The 22,459-nt window shown below is 36.5% G+C and overlaps 2 protein-coding genes and 1 pseudogene across 2 annotated transcripts in view; 2 read left to right on the top strand and 1 right to left on the bottom strand.

Moving 5' to 3' along the window:
• The first annotated feature begins 4,337 nt into the window (after window positions 1-4,337).
• LOC108831691 (transcription factor JUNGBRUNNEN 1-like) lies at window positions 4,338-6,485 on the top strand (annotated as a pseudogene).
• A 196-nt stretch (window positions 6,486-6,681) lies between these two features.
• Window positions 6,682-11,779, bottom strand: LOC108831690 (GDSL esterase/lipase At2g42990-like). The gene is made up of 3 exons (XM_057006962.1): window positions 11,340-11,779; window positions 11,058-11,248; window positions 6,682-7,177 (listed from the first exon to the last, which is right to left on the bottom strand). The coding sequence occupies exons 1-3, from the start codon at window positions 11,565-11,567 to the stop codon at window positions 6,682-6,684; spliced, it is 915 nt and encodes a 304-aa protein (XP_056862942.1). The 5' UTR covers window positions 11,568-11,779.
• Window positions 11,780-15,510: 3,731 nt separating this feature from the next.
• LOC108834402 (serine/threonine-protein phosphatase 5-like) overlaps window positions 15,511-22,459 on the top strand; it is a 30,339-nt gene continuing 23,390 nt past the window's right edge. Inside the window, 5 exon segments of the mRNA XM_057008175.1 lie at window positions 15,511-15,515; window positions 15,944-16,145; window positions 16,239-16,310; window positions 16,541-16,691; window positions 16,912-17,019. Coding sequence (XP_056864155.1) covers window positions 15,511-15,515; window positions 15,944-16,145; window positions 16,239-16,310; window positions 16,541-16,691; window positions 16,912-17,019 — 538 coding nt within the window.

Consider the following 22,459-nt stretch of genomic DNA (forward strand, 5'->3'; position numbering starts at 1 on the left):
CTATAGATTTCTTTAATAGAATGAATCTTAACCAAAATAACTTTCCTTATAGATTTTTTATTAACATTAAATATTTTTCAATATTTATTAATAAAAATAATAAAATAAAAATCACACATCAAAATCAATTTATATATCATATAAATAAAATATAAAATATTTTATTTATAAATTGTTAGTATAACACTTTTATAATATAAGTCCAATTAGTTATAAATATTAGATTTTTATATGATACGTTGTGATATAATAGACGATTAAAATCACATAATATAATTATTTAAAGTAATAAATAAAATTTTTGTTTTAAAATTTTATACTAACAATTATGTAATACATATTAATTTACACACACACACACACACATATATATATATATATATATATTATCATTAGAACAAAGAAAAAAATTGAAGTAAAATTAAACAGTTTACCAGAAATAAGTATTTTTATAAATTCTTCTTACTATAGTCTTATGGTTCACACAACAACCATGGAAGTTAAAGGAATCATTTTGGGAAAATGATAAATATTCCTAAAATTATAGAAAATAATCGTTTTAATAGTTTAATAGTCATAAAAATAGTCTTAATATACTTATTTATTAAGTGAATAGTCTACTAATTAATAATAGCCATGAAATATATATCGATTCTACATACTAAACATAATTAAGTAGTCTCACTAATATATATGTAGTCCAAATAACACTTAGTAAAACTAGGATGAGATCCATGATCTTCTTTTTAATAGTTTCTAGCAAAAAATGCATCAAAACGAACATAAAATATACCTAAAATCTGTAAACACGTTTTTAAAATTATTTTTAATCTCTCAAAACTTTTATCAATTCTTACTTATTAACAATATATTTATTATTTTATAATTTTTATATTTTTAATCCAATCATAAGTATAAAATATCAAAATAAGAAGATAAGAATATTTTTTTTCAAAAGTTTAAATTGGAAGGTTTAAACCAAAATATTTTCCGTTTTTATGATAATTGTTTTTTTTGAAATATATTTAAGTAATCTGCTTTACTATTTTAATATTTATAAAATTAATAAATACAATCGAAAATTTGAAAACATAATACCCAAAATTTATCATTGCACTAACTAATCAATTTTTTAGGACGGATTTTATATTACCCATGATATATAATTCATCTAAATGAAATTACACACAAAAATCATCAAAAACAGACATAATTATACGTTGAACCCATAAGTACAGTTTTCGAAATCCTTTTTAATCTTCTATAATTTATATCGAATCTGTTTTTTTATTCTACCTGAGATACATCTGTTTAATAGTATTCAGGTAAAAAAATCATCAAAAACAGACATAAAATATGCCCAAAATTCATAAATATAGTCTTCAAAATGGTTTTTAATTTCTCAATACTTCCATCAATTTTTATCTTTTAATGTTACCCATGACGTAAAAAACATTTAAATGATATTTTAGAAAAAAAATTGATCAAAAACGGATAAGAATTTCTTTTTCTTCAAGCTTCAAAATCATTAATGGAGGATGAAGAAGATGAATTTTATGATGGAAGAAGAAAGAGGAAGAGAGAGGTTTGACCAAGCTTAAATCTGATTGGTTAAGACAAATATGTGGGTCATGAGTTGTTTTATGTGATTGATTTATTTAAATGAAAAATAAATGATTCAAAAAGGTAAAAAAAATATTAAAAAATAAGAGGATAGTTTGGTATTTGACATTGGTAGTGGAATCCACAGAGGGGTGTTGTGAATAGAGAGAGGATGTGGAGAATGATTTTTTTTCTAGAGGGGCATCTGAGTATAAACTCCTACCTTTTTAGACATACCAAATCGAAAATACTGTTTTAGTTATGTTCAGAAGGTTATATAAATAAATAAAAACAAAAGAATTGGCCCAACGCAACTCGAAAATACATGTTTTAAGTAGTAGTACTAGCTTATGCAATATTTTTGATTGGAATGTTATCTGCTGTGTTATTATATTTATGGCAACTGGTGATTACTGTGTTGTCTCTCTATTATTTTGTCCTCAATTTGTAAGAAATGCTGATTAGCTGATTTTCATAATAACCTAATCGATTTAAATCAGATAACTGATTTAGCCTTGTAAAAATTAGGCCACATAGTAACAAAAAGACACTGATGTTAGAAGTTATGGGCCTACGGGTAAAGCCTAAATAAACATAATCCTTACTCCGTGGCGATGTGTTTAAGGAAAGGCCCAACAAAAGAAACAAAACTCAATCACACTTTAGTAGGCAGTGTGAAACCTTGAGGCAGTGGCTGCCTGATTGACTGTTACTCTTTCGGTTGCACAGATCTATTCAAATATGTATATACCAATTGCCAACGTTTCTTATGTTTAGTTGCCGTCTTTCTATTTTGATTATTGTTTATTTTTTCTTTGTAAGAGTATGAACATACCCTTTATAGAAACCTGATAACTGACACATCCCATTCAATGTTTCTCTCTTTACATGTGCAAGAAATTCAAAAAGGTTATGGAGTTGAAAATTTGGATTTTATGTTCCTTTGACTGTTGTTCAAAAAAAAAATGTTCCTTTGACTCTGATCTTTCTCTTTTTTTTTTTTTTTTTTTTGTAAACTATGATCTTTCTCACTTGAAAAGTTTTAATTTATTTTATTTTTATCCCGAGGAGATTGGATTCTTAGAAAAAAAGAAGAAGAGTATATATAAATCTTAACTAATATTATTGTTTCCGCTCAGTTAGCTATTATTTTTGGTAAAATCAGTTAGCTATTATTGAAGTAAGAATACGTACTACATTTCGGACTATTTTACGTACTCGCAACTCGTAAGATATGATAAAAATCATACAAGGAGTACGGGCTACTGAAAATGAGACCATGTATATGACATCTTTACGTCATGCATGCTTTGCTACATATGTTCTACCAGTTTCTGAACTACCAGTGTCCCGATAGGCAACTATATAATATAAGAGTTTTTTTTTGCTAAAAAAAAATATATATATATAAGAGTTATTTAGTTATGACTAATAAATGGCGTGGTTATAAAATACAAACCTAACAATCATTAAAAATATTGGGTGTACGTGGCAAAATTTATGTGATAAACTATTTTACTATGTGTTATTTGGGGCGGTAATATTAATAATCTTAGTTTTAAACATAGGAATTGAATTGGCCGGTTAATCGTTTGTTGTTTATTGCACTTGTACTTATTTTTTGTTATCTTGTTTGGATGGAAAAGTTCTATAAAAGAATTGTATGGTTAATTGTCCACAACATAACTATTAAATACTTTGAGTTGTAACAAAAAGTAGTCTCCAATTTAACTAAGTGTAAGTGTGTAACTAACACTTTGGAATGCAGTTGAAGGATAATGATATGAGAGTGGTTATATTGTTAATCGATATGGTCTAATCGACGTTTGTGTTTGGCTCCTCGGCTATCAAAATAGTTGAGTCCACCGTGGAGGCATATTTAAAAGTTATCTTTTGGTTCTTATGAGAATATTTTTTACTATATTTAAATATTTTCAATATTTTCGAAGTCATATGGTCAAACCACGTGAATTTACCCATATAAAATTATAAATACATATTGAACTATTTATTGATAATTTAATATAATTACTGTATATATTCGTAACAGGACAGCTAGGTAACGACATGTTTGAATTTCGATAATATTACATCATGCATATTTTTCTTTTTCGCCGGCAATAATCAACTGTATATATTAGAATTGCAATCAATGATCTTTGTTTTTTTTTTGTTTTTTTAGATGATCTTTGCTTTCCATGTTCTTGGATTTTTTCTGCATACTATAAAGGCACCGATATCTTTGCTTTTTTTAGAGACATCTTATAATACAACATATGAGTTTTATTTCTAAAAATACCTAACAAAAAATCCCAAAATTATCTCAAACTTGAATTAGGTTTGGAAATGGTAAGGAACATTATTATACAAGGTTGTTCCATTTAAAAGAAACTATTTGTTCAATCACAAAGACCATGAGATAAATCAATTTTCATTATTTTTTCATTACAGAATTGTCAGTTAAATAACATTAATATAGTGATTAAGAGTATACTCGTATAAGATCCTATATATATATTATTTTTAGATGAAAATATCAAATGAATACTTGGTTGGAGTAGTAAATACTATTAAACTAGTATTGGCTTTCATTAGTTAAGATATTATGTGTCTAATAATAGTCAAAGTCATTCGTCATTCGTCGTTGACCCAGCAACAAAGAAACGGCATAAAAATTATCATGAAACTGATCGGCATTTACCTATATATATATGAACAGAGAAGTTTTTATTCATTGAGACTTGATTGGGTGATATAAAGATATCGATGTAGCGAAGATGAGTGGTGAAGGTAGTAAGGATCATCAAGATGAAGATGAAACAACACTTCCTGGATTCAGATTTCATCCTACGGACGAAGAACTTTTAGAGTATTATCTTCGAAGAAAAGTAGAGAACAAACCCATCAAACTCGAACTAATTAAACAGGTCGATATCTACAAGTACGATCCTTGGGATCTTCCGAGTAAGTTTTTGTATTCGATAACCCTTTTCTTCCTTTTTTCTCATATCCTTCTCATCTTAAGATAATACTAATTAGAGGTCTTCAATATGATCCTCAAGGATCAAAATGATTTTGATTTGTAGATTGCCATATTTTGGTTCGTAATCGAACCTAAACTGTATCAAACCAGACAAAAGCAATTTAGATTACTGCTAACTGATTGAAATTTCATAAACGGAATATTGAAAAACCAAAATCTCAATCGAACACCTTGGAAGTCCGTTGAAGTTTCGTAATCTCAACATTATAGTCTTATAGATATATATATATATATATTTATAAAAATTAATCTGTCTGTCAATTTTGTTTTAGTTAGAGAAGAGTATGCTTTCATATACCAAAAGACGGGACTATTCATATGAATATAAAGGACAATATCTTTATATATGCATATATACCCTATTATATGCCTATTATTTGCCAAGAGTTTTAATAATTTCATTTTCGCAAACTAGTAAATACAAAATAAAATTCATGGAGACAAATAAATATGAATATTTACTCTTAAAATTTTATTAGGAGAGCAGCGTTGGGGAAAAGGAGTGGTACTTCTTCTGCATGAGAGGAAGGAAATACAGGAATAGCGTTAGACCAAACCGAGTCACTGGTTAAGGTTTCTGGAAAGCCACTGGTATTGATAAGCCGGTTTACTCCAATCTTGACTGCGTCGGTCTAAAGAAATCTCTGGTTTACTATCTTGGTTCAGCCGGTAAAGGCACCAAAACAGACTGGATGATGCATGAGTTCCGCCTCCCCTCCACCACAAAAACCGACTTGCCAGTTCAGCAAGCAGTGAGTTCAATTTCTTTGAAATATATATGAGGCTTTCTGTTAATTGTCTTATAAACAAACAAACCGTTTTGTTTAACCAAGAAAAGTATGAATCAGGCTAAACCATTTTGCCCATTTCTAGTGAGACAATTTTGTTGTCTTCGTGGTGTTAAATGCTTTAAGAAGTCAGTCATAATTAATTGTCATTTCCGTACGAGCATTGATCACATATTTCTTTCTTTTTCCTGAAAATGGGACCAAGTTTTTGTGAGGAAATTAAAACTAGACAGGGCTCCAGACTAAGATTTCTTTATTATTTTACAATAAATATAACTTCTCATCCATTAAAATTTGATATTTGGTTTATGATCAACTAGAAAACATCCTTTAGTTTAATACTTATATTTTTCTTTAACACAAAAGACGTTCAAGTAGCTTTTGTGTGTCAAATTAGATGATCTCTTATCTTAATTAGTTAAGATAGTGACTGAATCAATGACGACACTAGACAGTTATGGTTTTCTTTATAAAATTTAAAACCATAATATAGAAAAATATCACACAATCAAAATTATATTCAGATTTTCCTTTGGGAAAAGAACAATTAATAAGTCCATCTTGTTTCTTGCAGGAGGTCTGGACACTATGCAGAATCTTCAAACGGGTAACACACCAGAGAAACCCAACCATCGTACAAGCAAACCTGTTATCACCTCAGCCGATTCTTGTTCTAAGACGAGCAGCTTAGACTCCGATCACACCAGCCACCGCGTCACAGATTCCTTGTCCCACAAGCCACACGAGCCACAGCTACAGCTTCAGCCACAAACGCAGAACCCTTATTGGAACCAACTTTCTAGGTTTGGTTTCAATCAACCGACGTATGATTGTCACGATAACTTCCTGAGTTTCGAAAACATCAACGGTGGAGATTTCATCGGGGACTCAGCAAGTTGGGATGAAATTAGGTCTGTTATAGATGGCAACACTAAACACTAATAACAATTTGCCTTTTCTGTTTTCTTTTTGGAGCTTTGTATAAGGGATGAAGCAAAACCCCTAGTTTTTGTTTTATAAAATAAAAATAATACGTATGTTACTTACCATAATTCTGATCTTCTGAGGACTACATTTAGGATAATATAGTTTGCATTGATTGGAACACAAGGCCATGTTCCTCTAATTCGTTTGATCTTTTCGGTAAAGCTTTTATATTAAGCAAAGAAAAAAATATTCTCTAATCTTTGAAAATGAACCTGGATTTATATAAATGAAAATATACTCATATAGAAATATGCATTAGGATCAATGGAAGAGATTCTTGAGATGTTTAAAGAAGTAATCAGAAACAATCTGATTAGTCCTCTCGGTCGGATGAAAAGCGTCCGGGAAAACGAATTTGTTGGCATCACTGCACGTTAACGGATTGTCCTGGCCGCAAAGAAACCCCATCTCGAACAATCCAGTTCCACAGCACGCAGAACTAGATACCTCTAGACCGTAATGTGACGGTTTTGTAACAATGTCCCAAATGATATCATAAGGATTAGCAAAGTATATCTTCATTCCATTGAGTTCTTGATTCAACTTCCTCACTAATCTCCTCAACCTCCCGTTAAAATCTATCACCAAGTCATTGTAATTCCTAGCACAGCTGAAAGGGTCGTCAAGATTCGTCACTCTTTCTAGTGGAAGACATCCCATTGGCGAGATTCCCGTGAAAGACATTTTCCGAGCCCCAAGTTTGTAAAGATCCTTTAAGAACACCTCGGCAATCCCAATGAGAAAGTCTTGGTACTGACTGTAGGAACCTTATTTCACTACGATAGGGACAACTGATATTTATAAAAATAATAAGAACAAAAAACAAAAAATACAATACCGAAACAAATGAATGAAGAAAAAATTGCAGAGTCGAGATGGTTAATCTCTTTCCTTAAATCTTTAAACGCCCCGTAGTGTGACGGTTGCATAGCGCTCAGATTCCCAGGATACAACTGCAGCATTGTTTCTGTTTACCATCACCGAAAAACAGAATCTATCGACCCTAGTTTTGTGTTGCACTCTCAGACTCAAGAAATAAAAAAACTAACATGAATATTCAATATAGGAGAATGTGGTTTTTCTTTTGGTATTAGATGTGTATCTTTCTATCATGCTAACAAGCCATTTATATAGGAAAAAATAATGAGAAACACAAGTTTCATTTTCAACATAGAAATGAAACCTCCATGGTGCACTAATGGAGACTTTAATTTTTGTCAATTAATATGTGAATTCATTTCACATTTTGACCAAGAAAATTAAAGAGTATAGTTATTATTATTTGACTCATTCAAACAAAATAATATACTTTAAATGTATTTCTTTTTTATATTTTATCAATATAAAAGATCACATATATTTGGTTTATAAGATTAAGTTAATGAACATTAAGTTCAACTAACAAATCAAAACCCAAATCCAAATATCTAATGTGTACATTTGTAACTTTATACAATTTTCTCAAATCACACACATTAGACCTCCATTTCTCATTCACACTAACTCTATTTTTAGCATATGAATACATTGCTCAAAAAATAGTTCCAACAATCCCCCACATGAATAGAAATGCTTCTAGACACTAGACGACTCGACAGACTTGACTTCCTAGACAAGACTCGACAAGACTCACCTAAAGACTTTTGAGAGTACAAGCGAGAAATTCACTGCATGATGAGTTGGTAGCAATTTTTCAGCCTTGAACCAGTCATTGTTAATAGCTATCGGATTTACTCGGCCAGGAGGTGGCCATGATGTCTTGAACCTCCCGGGCTTTGGTGTAAACCTAGACAATAGCCAAAACACAGCTTCATTCTCTCACAGAACTAGGTTCTCTATTGTGTTCATTGTGGCCGTGAACAGTGCTGGTTATCATGAGTGAACTTGGAGAATATAGCCTTTTTATTCTCCTAGAAACGGCCCCATTTCACACTCACAAGGTGATTTGCCATTAGTTTTGTTTAGAGGAATATCATGTACTACTCCATTCATATCTCAAAACAATTGGCACAAATCATTAAAAGCAAATGCTTATCCTCTATTCCTTACATGTAGCACTATTTAATCATCCTGGGAACTGGGTACAGACCGAAGTCTGACAGTGCTTTGGGCAGATTTAGTTTGACTTAGTTGTCTCCTTGAACCTATTTCTTGGGATCTCCAATCTGATAAGTAGAGTTACCGCCAAACCTCATCTTAGTTCATAGGCTAAACCCATTCCTCTTGATGATATTACAATTTGATCTCATGACACACCTTTAATATAAGGATCCTAGGTTGTCATCACAATGAACATAATCTCTTGAGATTAATCGAGATCAATTGTTTAATGATTTTTGTCATCTTTTTTCTTTCAAGATACAATCAACCATTATACATAAAACTCAGTGTATAACACTAGTTTTTTTTTTCCTTTAAAGAAAAGAAAAAAGTTATATTTTGATAACTATCACTAAGTTCATTTGGCCTTTTTCCAATGACTTTATATGGTAAGCAAAGCTTCCCCCTCATTTCTTGAGATAGCTAAAAAACATGCATATTTATTTACATTTAACATCTCTTAAGAGTTTAGAAAATTAATCTACAACTCTTTTAGATTTAAATGAATAAAAATCAATTTCGAAAAATGTATTTCATTCTTAGAAATTCACATTTTAGATACAACTATTTTCATAGTTTTCTCAAGTTGATTTATAAATCCAACTTGTATATATTTTGTTTTTTTTTCAAAATATATTTTTGCTTTATAGCAAATATCCATATCATTATATGATATTATTTGTACCATCAAAACCACCATTTTCTATGGTTATTCTCAAACATATTGACTTTAAAAACTACAATACACATGTCAATTTCAGTCATATTGGTCTGAAAATTCTCATTGGTTTTGCATGGTCAACCTTTTTAAAAGGTGCATTTAAGCGTTGACGATATACAAATGTTTTGATCAATATCAACAAACATTTTATTTCTTATGGCAAATGATTTATATGTGGCAGACCTCTCTCAAACTTAATTTGAGGCGTCGACTCACGAAATCCATCTCCATTCATACCATTTGATCTCTTAAAGATCGAGATTTTATTAATCACTTTGGTTTAGTTATATTGAAATCCGAATTGTTCACTTGGAACCAAAACCAGATTAATATACTACTCAATACCAAACATATGATTAATAAAATTTGAACAGTAACTAAACGAGAAAAAACTTTTTATTCAACATATTGTTTTAGTACTTAAATATCAATAGATAAAACATATCTTTGACAAAAAAAACAATAAAGTCTTTTCCTTTGCAATTTGTAACGGTTTGATATAAAATCAACATCAACTTTTTTTTTTCCAAAAAACATATTGAAAATGATAAGAAAAACTGACAGTTTTTTTTTTAAATCATTAAATTCTGCAATTTAATATAATCAATAAACAAACACCACAACCTGCAATTTCTTTTCCCGTTCGATTGCTAGAACCCACGATCAGCACCTGTTGACTAGTTTCACAAAACTTAAACCAATGTTAGTATCATTTTGTGCTGAAAAAACAAGATCGATCACTAGTATTGACTGAACACGAATAAAGCTAATAACCAATAAATCATTCAAATCACAACCGAACACATAAGTGCAGGAGAATTATTTTAAATAATTTAAACAATCCTGCAAAAAAAAATGTTAGCTCAAGAATACAAGCTTTACACAATAGCAGAATTGGTTGGAGAAGCACAACTCCAGATTTTGTTTCGAGACTGTTGATTAACCTGTTCTTAAAAAACAGAACTTTTAACAAATATCAGTATTGTTAGTGCAAAGCATAAACAATATTTAAAGATTTAAGACTGTAGGAACCTTATTTCACTACGATAGGGACAACTGATATTTATAAAAATAATAAGAACAAAAAACAAAAAATACAATACCGAAACAAATGAATGAAGAAAAAATTGCAGAGTCGAGATGGTTAATCTCTTTCCTTAAATCTTTAAACGCCCCGTAGTGTGACGGTTGCATAGCGCTCAGATTCCCAGGATACAACTGCAGCATTGTTTCTGTTTACCATCACCGAAAAACAGAATCTATCGACCCTAGTTTTGTGTTGCACTCTCAGACTCAAGAAATAAAAAAACTAACATGAATATTCAATATAGGAGAATGTGGTTTTTCTTTTGGTATTAGATGTGTATCTTTCTATCATGCTAACAAGCCATTTATATAGGAAAAAATAATGAGAAACACAAGTTTCATTTTCAACATAGAAATGAAACCTCCATGGTGCACTAATGGAGACTTTAATTTTTGTCAATTAATATGTGAATTCATTTCACATTTTGACCAAGAAAATTAAAGAGTATAGTTATTATTATTTGACTCATTCAAACAAAATAATATACTTTAAATGGATTTCTTTTTTATATTTTATCAATATAAAAGATCACATATATTTGGTTTATAAGATTAAGTTAATGAACATTAAGTTCAACTAACAAATCAAAACCCAAATCCAAATATCTAATGTGTACATTTGTAACTTTATACAATTTTCTCAAATTACACACATTAGACCTCCATTTCTCATTCACACTAACTCTATTTTTAGCATATGAATACATTGCTCAAAAAATAGTTCCAACACTGACTGATGCTGAATTGAGATCTCCTGTCCGGTAACGTGTAATAATTCTCTAAGAAGTCGTTGGTTCCTATGCTGACTAAGCACAGCGACTCTTTGATGATGTTTGCGGCTTTTCGATGGCCGAGATAGGCGGCCAGTTTGTGTTGGTATTCCTTATAGTACTCGACTTCTTTCCATAAAGGGATCACGCCCTAAAAGATAAAACAAGTTAATCATTTCAGTGTTTCTTGTCAAGCAAGAAACAGGCGATACTAGGTCGTTTGAAGTGAAATGTGGACTTACTAGCACACCGGCGGTGGAATTATCATAACCGGTGCCGGCGGAGGCGAAGCAGACTCCGGTTGCGAAATCAGAGATATTGTAAGAAGGATCAAGATAGGCCGGCACTGTCGGCTTAAGACCATAAGCCTCGGAAGTGAAGTCTGAGGAGAGACGGCCGTTGCAAAAGCGGCCGGTGGGGCGGCCACCAGGGAAGTCCCGGCCATAAGGTTCGAAGTTGGCTCTGGCCATGGTTTGTATGAAGTTGTTATTGCCGGAGTCTACGGAAGAGTCGCCGAAGACAATGATGGCCGGGACTTTTGCTCCGGCGATGGAGACAAGAGCAGTCAAAATAATGCAAAGTATTGATGGTGAGTGGTGACAAATAATGTTCTGCCATACCAACAAGCTGCTTAGTTAGACGGCGATGCTATCTATGAATTTCATTCAATATATATACATTGTATATAGTATTTACTCTCTAATATAACTATTGTAAGATATGTACGAATTCTTATATATATATATGTTGGGTTAATTTCTGTGTACTATAAGTTGTTCGATTTCGGTGGTATTTATAGAATCAAATGGAGTTTTTTATTAAGAACGGATGATTTGAGAATTTGTCATTATGTGATTATTTTTTTATTATTATAGTTGAGTACGCGTTGCTTAATTCTACATCCTGATTAAAGAACCAAGAAAAGAAAGAAAACAGAGACAGAGCTGGAAGTATTTATTGAATTAGAAGTTTGGTAGGTGTATGATAAAACGAGTGCATGCTCACAGCGCTCATTAACAGTTATAAAAACAGCCATGCATATATAAAAAATTAGATAATACATTTATATCGGCAAAAAAATAAACCCCTATATTTTTTCACAACACTCAAAATTAGGTTGGATTCTAGTTGTGAGACGGTGATATACTGGTGAAACTCGCTGAATAACTTGTAAAATGAATAGAAACAATGCTTTTCGAAATGTATATAATAGAAAAAAAATCTTTAATTACGCCATGATCTTATATCTATCTATCTCTAATATTTGTAAAATGCGGTAATGTGTTTGTGAAGGTGAGAGTTCTGTTATATCATAAGTCGATTAAGAAGCATTAGGAATATGGAGCAGGTAAACAAAAGTAAGGCGAGATGGGACAACCCTGACGAAAGCCTCTAAAACTTTGAAAGTACCCTGCCAAATCACCATTTACTTGCACCGAAAAAGAAGAGGTAGAGATGCAGAGATTGATCCATTGAATAAACCTGTCTGGAAATCCAAGAGCTTTCAAGCTATTTATCACAAAAGACCATTGAACAGAATCAAAGGCTTTTGAGATATCGATTTTCATGACACATCTAGGAGTTACCATTTCTTTATGATAATCCTTGACAAGCTCAGAAGCAAGTAGGACGTTTTTCATGAGTAATCTTCCTTGGACAAACGCAGATTGATTGTCTGTGATGATCTTCGGGAGAAGCAGCTTAAGCCTGTTAGCCAAGATTTTTGAAACAACCTTATACAGGACATTGCAGCACGCAATGGAACGGAAGTCTTTCATTTCCATTGAGTCATTCTTCTTCGGAACCAGGGCTAAGATAGTGGAGTTCACTCCCTTAGGCAGAAACCAAACTTGAAGACTGACTGAACAGAAGCCGTGAAGTCATTGCCAAAAATTCCCCAAGTGGTTTTGAAAAACTCTGCAGGATACCCATCTGGACCTGGAGATTTGTTGTTTGGCATGGCAAACAGAACCTTGCGAATCTCTTCTGGAGTAACCTCAGCCTCAAGTAAGCTACAATCAGTAGGGGAGCATCTAACCGAGCATAAATCTTGCAATTCCTCTACAGAAACACCCTGATAACTATCTGGAGCTTTATTAAGAAGGTCAGAGAAAAAGCGCTCCGCCTCCAACTTAATTTCTTGATGAGTGTTAACCACAATCCCATTAGAGCATCTGATTTCACGAATGATATTCTGAGCTTGGCGTGATCTAATGGCCCTGTGAAACGTCTTGTTATTCTGATCCCCAATGTCCAGCCAATGAAGCTTAGACCTTCGCTTCAAAAAATCTTCCTCTAGAGAAGCTACCTTACTCCAATTATCATACGCATCAGCTTCTTCTTGCATAGCAACTACAGACGGGTTAAGTAAAGTAGAACTCTGCTTCTCACAGAGAACAACAAACGCTTCCTTAGTTCTCTTTGTAAGATTACCCAGCTTCTCTCTACCCAATATACGTATCAAAGGCTTCAAAGATTTAAGCTTTTTTGAGAATCTGAACATGGCAGAAGTAGACGGAAACAACCTCACCGTAGAACTCCAGTACTCTTGAACCATAGGGAGAAATGCAGGGATACTCCCTATAGCATTGACATACTTGAAAGGCCTCTTGATTTTTTCGCTAGGCGTGATCAATTGAATCTTACACCTCATGTGATTCGAACAACCACCTGGCTCAAAGATAGAATAAGCATTACTGAAACAATGAATAGCCTCTTCATTCATCAACACCCTGTCCAGCTTCTTACAAATGATACCCTCCTCTCTCTTATTGCACCAAGTGTATCTTGGTCCTTGATAAGCCATATCAGAAAGATGACAAAGAAGAACCAGATTCTGAAAATCCTTCATACCACTAGGGATTCTGCCTGTATTAACATAGCTAGAACTCTCCTCACCTTCCAGAATCTCATTAAAGTCTCCAACTATTATCCAGGCTTTATTGTTAAAACAAAGAGAATTATGGTGATGAGCAAGATCTTCCCACAAACCTTTACGCTCCTCTGCCTCGTTCTTAGCATAGACACAAGAATAATAGAAAGCTTCCACATTCTGCATCTCAACCAGAACCGTGATTAGCTGGTCTGACTTGTAGACTGGAGTAACCCTAACCTCATCTCTCCAAAGAAACCAAATACGACCACCAAGACTCTCCTCATAATTAGTAACCGCAGACCAACTCATGAAGACCGTGTTTAAAATTCTACTCGACTTGTTCTCCTTCACCCTTGTTTCCAAAATACACCCAAATTGAAAGTCTTTAACCCACTCACTGATTATGGAATGCTTCAAAGTTTTGTTCAGTCCGCGCACATTCCAGAAAAAACTCCCCATAATCAGAGTTTGCGTCTAGAAGACTTCTTGCTCTTAGGATTTGCATCCTGAGCTCTAGTCTTCTGAACCCTCTTACCCTCTTTTTTCACTGCTGACTTCTCTTTAACACTCTCTTGCTTCTCCAACAACTCATCCTCCAGCAAATCCTCATCTCTTATATCAGTACTTTCATCCTTTATCTCATTCTCAGCCTCCATATCTATAGCATCATCATTTTGCACCTCACCTTCTTCTTTATCTTCTTGCTCTAACACAGAAAATTTCGAGGCAGAAATCTGTACCTCCATCTCTTTTTGTATAGAAAGTTGGGACCTTCCTATCTTATCGGGAGAAACAAGAGCCCATTCATTCTCACTTAGAACATGAACTTCTTCACATCCTACTGGTGCTTCCTCAACAATCCCCTCCTTATTAGCACAGACCAAATCTTTAGAACCAGAGACTTCCTTACTAGCTGAACCTTGTTTGTCTTCCTTTACTGGACTGATAGTGCTGCCCCGACTTTTTACTCCACTGCCACCAACATCTTTCACACCTTGCTTCTTACCTTTCTTATTCATCACACAGACCTTCTGAGAATGGCCCCATCTTTCACACATCCCACATCTAGACGGCAGCCAAAGGTAATAAAACTCAGCAGTGAACTCCTTACCCTCAATCATGAAGTCTATTTCCTTAGGCAGGGGTTTTGATACATCCACATTAACGAAGATTTTCGCCTCATCAAAGTTTTGACAAGCCAACGTCTCAGGATGCAAATGGACTGGGGAACCCACCGTACTTGTCATAAAACTCAATGCTTCCCAAGAAAACATATGAAGGGGAACCTTCCTAAGGTGAACCCACATTGGAATCACCTCTTCCTCTTGCTTCTCTTCTTCAGTTTTCGGTGACCACTTCTTCACAATCATAGGCACTCCAGCAATATTCCACATCCCCCTTTTTAGAACCTTCTCGCGGATTTTCTTACTCTTGATTTTAAATCTCATCGTGGTTGCGTTAACATCGTAAACCTCCACCTTTAATGTTGAATCCCCATAGCTCCAGATCTTGTTTACCACCATGTGCACTTTGGCAATATGAGGTGAGATATCAAGGAACTTTCCCACAATAAAATCTTCCCAAAGAGGGGTAGCATCATCGAGAAGCCTTTCTGGAATCACCACCTTGTTTTTTCCATTAATCGTTGTTACCTCAACTTCATATTTCTTCTAACTCCGTTTATCCTGAGCCACCGAAGACCATTTCAGAGCCTCCTCCTTCTTCGATTCGATTTTCTCCAAATCCTCTTTTTCTGATACCAACACAATCCCTGGACTCACGACACCATCGCGAACCTCTCGATCTCTTTCTGGTGGATCCGATGAGCTCGGCAGAACCGCCGAATCCATCGAGAAAAATTACCGGAAACCGCCTCAAAAACCGCCTCAAAAATCGCCTAAAAACATTAATAGAACCAGTTTTTAATTTCAGTTTCAACTCTGTTTTTTAGTGGAATACTTAAAAAAACAGTTCGCTGAATATTGTTAGTTGCTTACGTACAGGTCACAAATTCTCCCAGGCTATTGATTTGTATACACAAGCAATAGAACTCAATGGAAACAACGCTGTGTATTGGGCAAACCGTGCATTTGCTCACACCAAGTTGGAGGAATATGGCAGTGCGATACAGGATGCATCAAAGGCCATTGAAATTGATCCTAAATACTCCAAGGTATCTATTCAAATCAATGACCATATCGTTGTTGCTTACTCTTCTTATCGAATATATTCAGCCTTGTTTGGTGATTATTTAACTGAATCACAGGGCTATTACAGACGCGGTGCTGCGTATCTTGCCATGGGAAAATTTAAGGATGCCTTGAAGGATTTCCAACAGGTAATGTCTGTTGCTAGCAATTTAAGCTCTTGTTTTTTTATTCTCTATTGTTTGGTATTTGTCCGTTTGAGTAAGTCGGCTTAAACGCACCCACAGGTCATAACTTGATGTTTTGATCTGATCAAATGATATGATCCTGGAACCTTGATAGTAATATGTGCGAACAGTTCTGGTGGTGGATCTCTGTATCTGTTAAGAGAGCTGACATGGTCTACTGTTTATTATTTCAGGTTAAAAGGATTTCTCCTAATGACCCTGATGCGACAAGAAAGCTAAGAGAGTGTGAGAAAGCAGTGAAGAAACTGAAATTTGAAGAAGCAATCTCTGCACCTGTATCTGAAAGGATCTCGGTGGCGGAGTCCATTGACTTCCACACAATTGGTACCCTCCATCTACTTGCTTATCTTTTCTGTTGTATTATAGCTTCTGCCACCCTTGGTTCTGTCTTCCTTTGTTATGCCATGTCTTTGTTTCAGTAGTTGATAAACGGTTGAGTGTAACTTTAGACTAGTAATCAATTTTCATTGGAAACTGGTGTTATTTGTTTTGTTGTAACCCTTTATCAATTCTACTGATATTCTTCTTTGCAATTTCATTGTAGAGGTTGAATCACAATATGCTGGTCCTAGAATCGAGGGAGAGGAAGTTACTTTGGATTTTGTGAAACAGATGCTGGAAGAATTCAAGAACCAAAAAACATTGCATAAACGTGTTAATGTAAGATAAGCAAGCTACGCTATGTAGAACACACAGTAGTACAGGGTTATTCAAATCCAAGAAATACGACTATATTTATTCTTTCAAAAGCTCTTACAAGTTCTTCTTAAAAGCAATAAATCAAACAAGCTCAAGACAAACCTCGACTTGTTTGCTAGTCAACTCGTTCAGAGATCTAAAACAGACTCTGAACCACTTAAGTTCTTAACCCCTAGATGCTTTGCTTCTCCTTCTTAGGACGTACAAAAACTCTCTATTGCTAAAAGCTCTCCCTGTGTGTTAACCGGCAACACAGTGCCAAACGCTTCCTTTATATATCTTTGAGGAAGCCCTAGATCTAATCTATCTATCCAATGGAAACTTTCCATTTCCTTTACTTCAGCGAATAAGCCAATCTTCCTTTTCTCTTTAGATCGATTACTTCTTCTTCAAGTCTTCCTTTAATGTCCCTCTTCATTAAATCTTATTTTAATGCATCGGTCTTGATATGTGCTTCTCACGAACCGCCCCTCTGATGTAGTAGTTCATGTCACACTTCATGAACTACTTCAGCTCTGCTACAGCATCGTCTTCCCATACACCTTCAATCTCCCCCTTTTTAATTCGTCGTCTCACAAGTACCTGAGATAAAAGACAAGAACAATCCACACACAACAGCACCAGTACATATGTCTAAATGTTAATTCAACCAACTCAAGACAATTAAGAACATACTTATATTATCCTAAAAACGGGTTCAAGCAAATTAATACATAATATCAAAAGATAGCATATGCAAATGCTCCCCCATAATCTTAGCCAGTCTGAAAACATGGATGACAAGAAATTGCAACAAGTGGTGCAATGGAAATAACATAGACATAAAAACAAAGCAACAGAACACAGAGCTCCCCCACAATCTTGGTCTTCTACATCCTAGTCTTCTTCTTCTCCCCCTGCTTGTGAGCACACGGATTAAAAACACCAAGAAAAATACCTCACATATTCAGAAAGATAGGGATACTAACCTGCTACAGCGCTCTGAAGATCCTGAACTATCTCAGCTAGCGCTTGAAGGGCTCGTGTTGTGTCCTGTAGTGCCACTTGCAAATCAACACGGCTGAGTGGTCCTCGAGGGATGGCAACTGATCCAAGTTCATACAGAGATACACGACGTGGCGCAGTCCTGGAGCTTGGTGTAGCAGTTCGTGGAGCAGGAATCGGAGCAGGAGATGATTGACGGGTTGTCCTGGCAGAGCTTCTCTTTGGTTCAGCTTTAGCTGGTCCCTTTCCTTTCGCTAGTCTCTGCTCATAAATCTCGCCCACTCGTTTATCCTTCTTGTAAGGAACCGGACGTTGGAGCTTGTCACTAGGGTAAGATGTAACTGCATGCTGGCTTTGGAGGAGTGCCATGATCAAGCGAGGGAAGATCAACCAACGTGCATCATGGACCTGAATCACTCCAAGATTGAGAATCTGTCTGAACATCATCTTACCCAAATCAACACGGACTCCATGAGCCATCTTGTAGATCAGCCGTGCCCTCTCAAGTGAGACATAAGTCTTGTGAGTAGAAGGAATCCAGTTGTATGCAGCTATGATCATCAAGGCACCGTAGCACGGAGTAAGATCCGCTGTAGTGAGACCGTCCCATTCTGTCCTCGTATCTCCAGTGATGAATGAAACCAACTCAGTTACTGAGATATCATCCAAAGTTGTGTCTTCCTCCTCTTCTTCCTCAGTAAGTGGTTCCCAATCTATGGCGTTGTTGATGAGCGCAGGTGAGAACTTGTACTCTTGTCCTCTCACGGAAACAACTACTTCATCAACATCTGCTTCAGCTTTAGTACCTGGCAGACCTGCATAGAACTCAGCTACAACTTTCTCAACATACACAGCAAGATTCGAGACAGTTGATTTTATAGACCCTTTCTTAATCACCGCCAAGTAACCCCACTGATCAGCTTCCTTCATATCGACCGATCGCTCAGCAAGTACTTTACGCTTAAGGAACTGATCATACCTTTTCTTGATGAGAGGAGGCATTGGTTCAGCACTTTTGTCACCAGACCTTTTCGATCTCAACTGAGGTGAGGCTCCTGCTTCCTTAGCCAAATATGGAGACTTGGCTGCATCTCCTGGTGTGAGAAACTGAGATTGAGTTGGTGTACTAGACTCCCCTGTCTTTCTCTGTTTCCCAGAACGCAACCCTAATCGCTGTGAGGGGTAAAACTCACACCTAGATTTTAGATCAGGTTTTATGTTTAGAAAAGGATAGGGAAAGATTATCGCGGGCTGAATCCCGTAAGAACTTGATGAATGAACTTCGATTTGTATTGATATAATAGAAATGGAATGGTTACAAAAGATGATCTTTGATGAATATCAAGACTATAAAAGAATTACAAATAAGAACGTTTCAATGAAAGTTGAGTAAGATATGAGTAGGGTCGGCCCCTCTTCTTAGTCTTCGACCTTCTCTTTTTATAGCTTTGGACTTCTTTAGGTTGTTTGCAACTGATCTCCGAGATCCTCTCCACTTGAGGTGGAATCTGCAACAGCTTCCCCTTGACCGGGTCCTGCGCTCCTTCTGGTTGCGACGTGAGCTTCCTCTTCGTCGTGACCTCCTTAGTTAGGATCCTTAGCTTTCAGCCTCCGGTTCTAGCTTAGCTCTCTTTTAGACTTCAGACTCGTGATGGGCTTGTCGTGGCCCATCATCATCTTTATTATTGAATAATCAGTTACCGGGCCATATTCGGGCCCAACAGTTGCCCCCAGCTCTCGAAATGAGGTTTCGTTATTCTCGGGAGCTAGACCTAGCCGCCCAAGCTAGATTCTCTTGTTGAGATCATGATTACTAGCTATCACAACCGCATTTATTCATATCCGATCGGACGGCTGTAATCCATCTCTAGTCGAATCAACGGTTTTAGATTTAAGCGAGTTTAAATTTCAATTTCCGACTTCCAAGACGTGATGGGATATAAAGCTGAGAGAATTAACTGCTTGTCTCTCCACTTTCTCCACGCCTCTCGACGGTTTCCAAGGTAATTCACACCTCTCTTCTTTATTTTACCGTTTTTTTGTCGTTATTATTTTTTTTTTATTCGCCTCTCGATCAATCTAGTTCTTCATCTTGAACTTCTCTCTGAGAGTCTGTCTTAGATCGATTCTATTCTTTACTTCCTGTTTTCCCTCTCCTTCCCTATCATGAGTCGAAAAGAAGGTTCCGGCGAAGTTCAGATCTCAGCCTCCGGCGCCCGTATTATGAAGGTCAAACAGGAAGCTGGTGAGAAGATGGCGGAAGCCAAGAAGAAAAAGAGTAAAGACTCGATCGGAGCAAGAGTTAAGAGGATGAAGAAGAAAGGCGGCAAGAGCGCCTCCTCCGGTCCTCACTTCCCTTCCCTCTTGAAGGGTCAGGACGTTGTCAATCTTGCCACTCAGGCTCACGGCAAGAGTGATCTAGTTAGAGCTTGTGCTGAAAACGAGAACCCCGAGACCGCTCCGGAGGGTTGGTTCTGCGTTCATGAAAAATATATCTCCAAGTGCCACCTTAGATTTCCTCTTCCCACCCTTTTGCTGGATCTCTTAGATCATTATCAGCTAGCTCTTCCTCAGCTTTGCCCGTCGGTCATCCGAGTGATAAACGGGTTCATCACTAGAGCCAAGGAGGAAGGAGTTATCGTTGGGTTATCTGAGTTAATGAGTCTATTCTCGATAAAGGAGAGCACTTCCAAGGATGGCGGGAGTGGTACCTACTATCTCCCCTGTCGTCCAGGGCTAGGCATTTTCAAGTTCTCAGCCAGTGATGATGACTGGCGCAGGAAGTACTTTTATGTCAAGATTGACCCTTCCACGGTTCCTGTAGGCCGTGACCTTAGGAACGCATGGTCTGATATTTCCGGTTAGGATTTTAGGGATATGCTCACATGTTTATTTTTGTTTGTCATGTTGTGCTAATCGCCTTTTGACTCTTTTTGCAGAAATCAAAGATCCTGTCAAGTTATCTAGCAAACTTACCAGAGCTCTCTACAGGAAGCTACAGCATAGCCCTAACACTTGGGTAGCTTACACTACTTCGAGAGTTGGATCAGCTAGGTTCCCTGAACGGTACCAAGCGTCCTTCCCTGATTCAGTGACGGTTGCTGGTTTAGAAGGTATCTTTTTATTCATGATTCATGATTTTTACTATCCGAATTTGTCTTATACGACTAATGGATTTTTTTTTATGTCGTAGTTTCTGAAGGTGATTCCATTCTCGAAGTTTCCTCCGGAGCAAGTACTTCTTCGAAGACTCAATCACAGAAGATGCCAATTCAACCTTCCTTCCGTTCCAGGGGTAGATAGACCAAGGCTGCCAGCTCCTCTAGAGGGAGTGATAAGAACCAGGGGGGATCCTTCCTCGACTCTGTGAAGGAGGTTCTTGATGAAGGAGGCTCTGCCCCTGCTAAAGGTGTCGTCTCTTCGGAACCCAAGGTTCAGGAAGTTGGCCTTCCCTCCGAGGTCCCGATGACTGAAGCTGATCCTCAAGTAATGAGGGACCCTCCGGAGTCTGAGCCCCCGAGGAACAAGAGGTCCCGAACCGACCAGGTTGATAGACCTTCGAGGTCTTCCTCCTCCTCCTCTAGAGGAGGAACTGTTGGCTGGACCTTTTCTCATTCAAAGCCTGGATCGGTCTTGGACGATCCGTGGGGTTTGGCTACTCTGATGAGGCACATGAAGAGTCCCGGGTGTCCCCTCCCCTCGATCTCCAATATCACGCACAAGGATGAGTACGTCGATATTGCTCATCACATGGGTCAGGTATGAAGTTTATTTCATTTTTCAGCTTTGTCTTTGGAAGATTTTGCTAAATCGTTTTCCGTTTTCCGCAGCTGGCTGGAGCTATTAACAGAGCTCAATTCAAGTTTGAGGACGCTGTACACAATGCTCCTAGCGCTGAGGAATTAGCCCAGGTCACTGAGTTGGTCAAGGCCAATAAGACTGAGCTCAACCAGACTCGGGCTCTGATCTCGGATCTCCAAGCCGAGGTGAAGAGACTTGGCTCTAAGTGTGATGCTCAGCAAGGGACGATCGAGAGCCAGCTGATTGACCTCCAGGTGAAGAATAGGAAGATTGGGGAGTTGGATGCTGCCCGGAAGATAGCCGAGTATCAAGTCAAGGAGCTGATCTCCACATCCCAGAACAGCCAGAAGAACAAGGAAGCTGAGGTCAGGCTAGCCGTCCGGAGGGGAAAGAAGGAGGTAGCTGAAGCCTACAACAAAATTCTGGTTATTGTCAAGGAGAAGTTCTCCAAGAAGAAAGATGAAGTTGACCTCCTGGTTCATGCCCAAGAGATTCAAGCCAACACCGAGCTCCTGAAGGACATACTGGATGGTGAGATTAAGAGTACTCAAGATGAGTATGATAACTTGGTGGCGCTAATGCCGGAAGCTGTTGCGGCGTACGAGAAG

This window comes from Raphanus sativus, chromosome 4 (assembly GCF_000801105.2).
Source record: "Raphanus sativus cultivar WK10039 chromosome 4, ASM80110v3, whole genome shotgun sequence".
Lineage (NCBI taxonomy): Eukaryota > Viridiplantae > Streptophyta > Magnoliopsida > Brassicales > Brassicaceae > Raphanus > Raphanus sativus.

Bases quoted from the DNA above. Each gene is read 5' to 3' on its own strand.
- LOC108831690 (XM_057006962.1), bottom strand. From the start codon at position 11,567: ATGGCCAGAGCCAACTTCGAACCTTATGGCCGGGACTTCCCTGGTGGC. The intron at 11,249-11,339 runs GTAAGTCCACAT...TTTATCTTTTAG, and splicing joins ATTCCACCGCCGGTGTGCTA to GGCGTGATCCCTTTATGGAA. The intron at 7,178-11,057 runs GTGTTGGAACTA...AGGTTCCTACAG, and splicing joins TCTCAATTCAGCATCAGTCA to TCAGTACCAAGACTTTCTCA.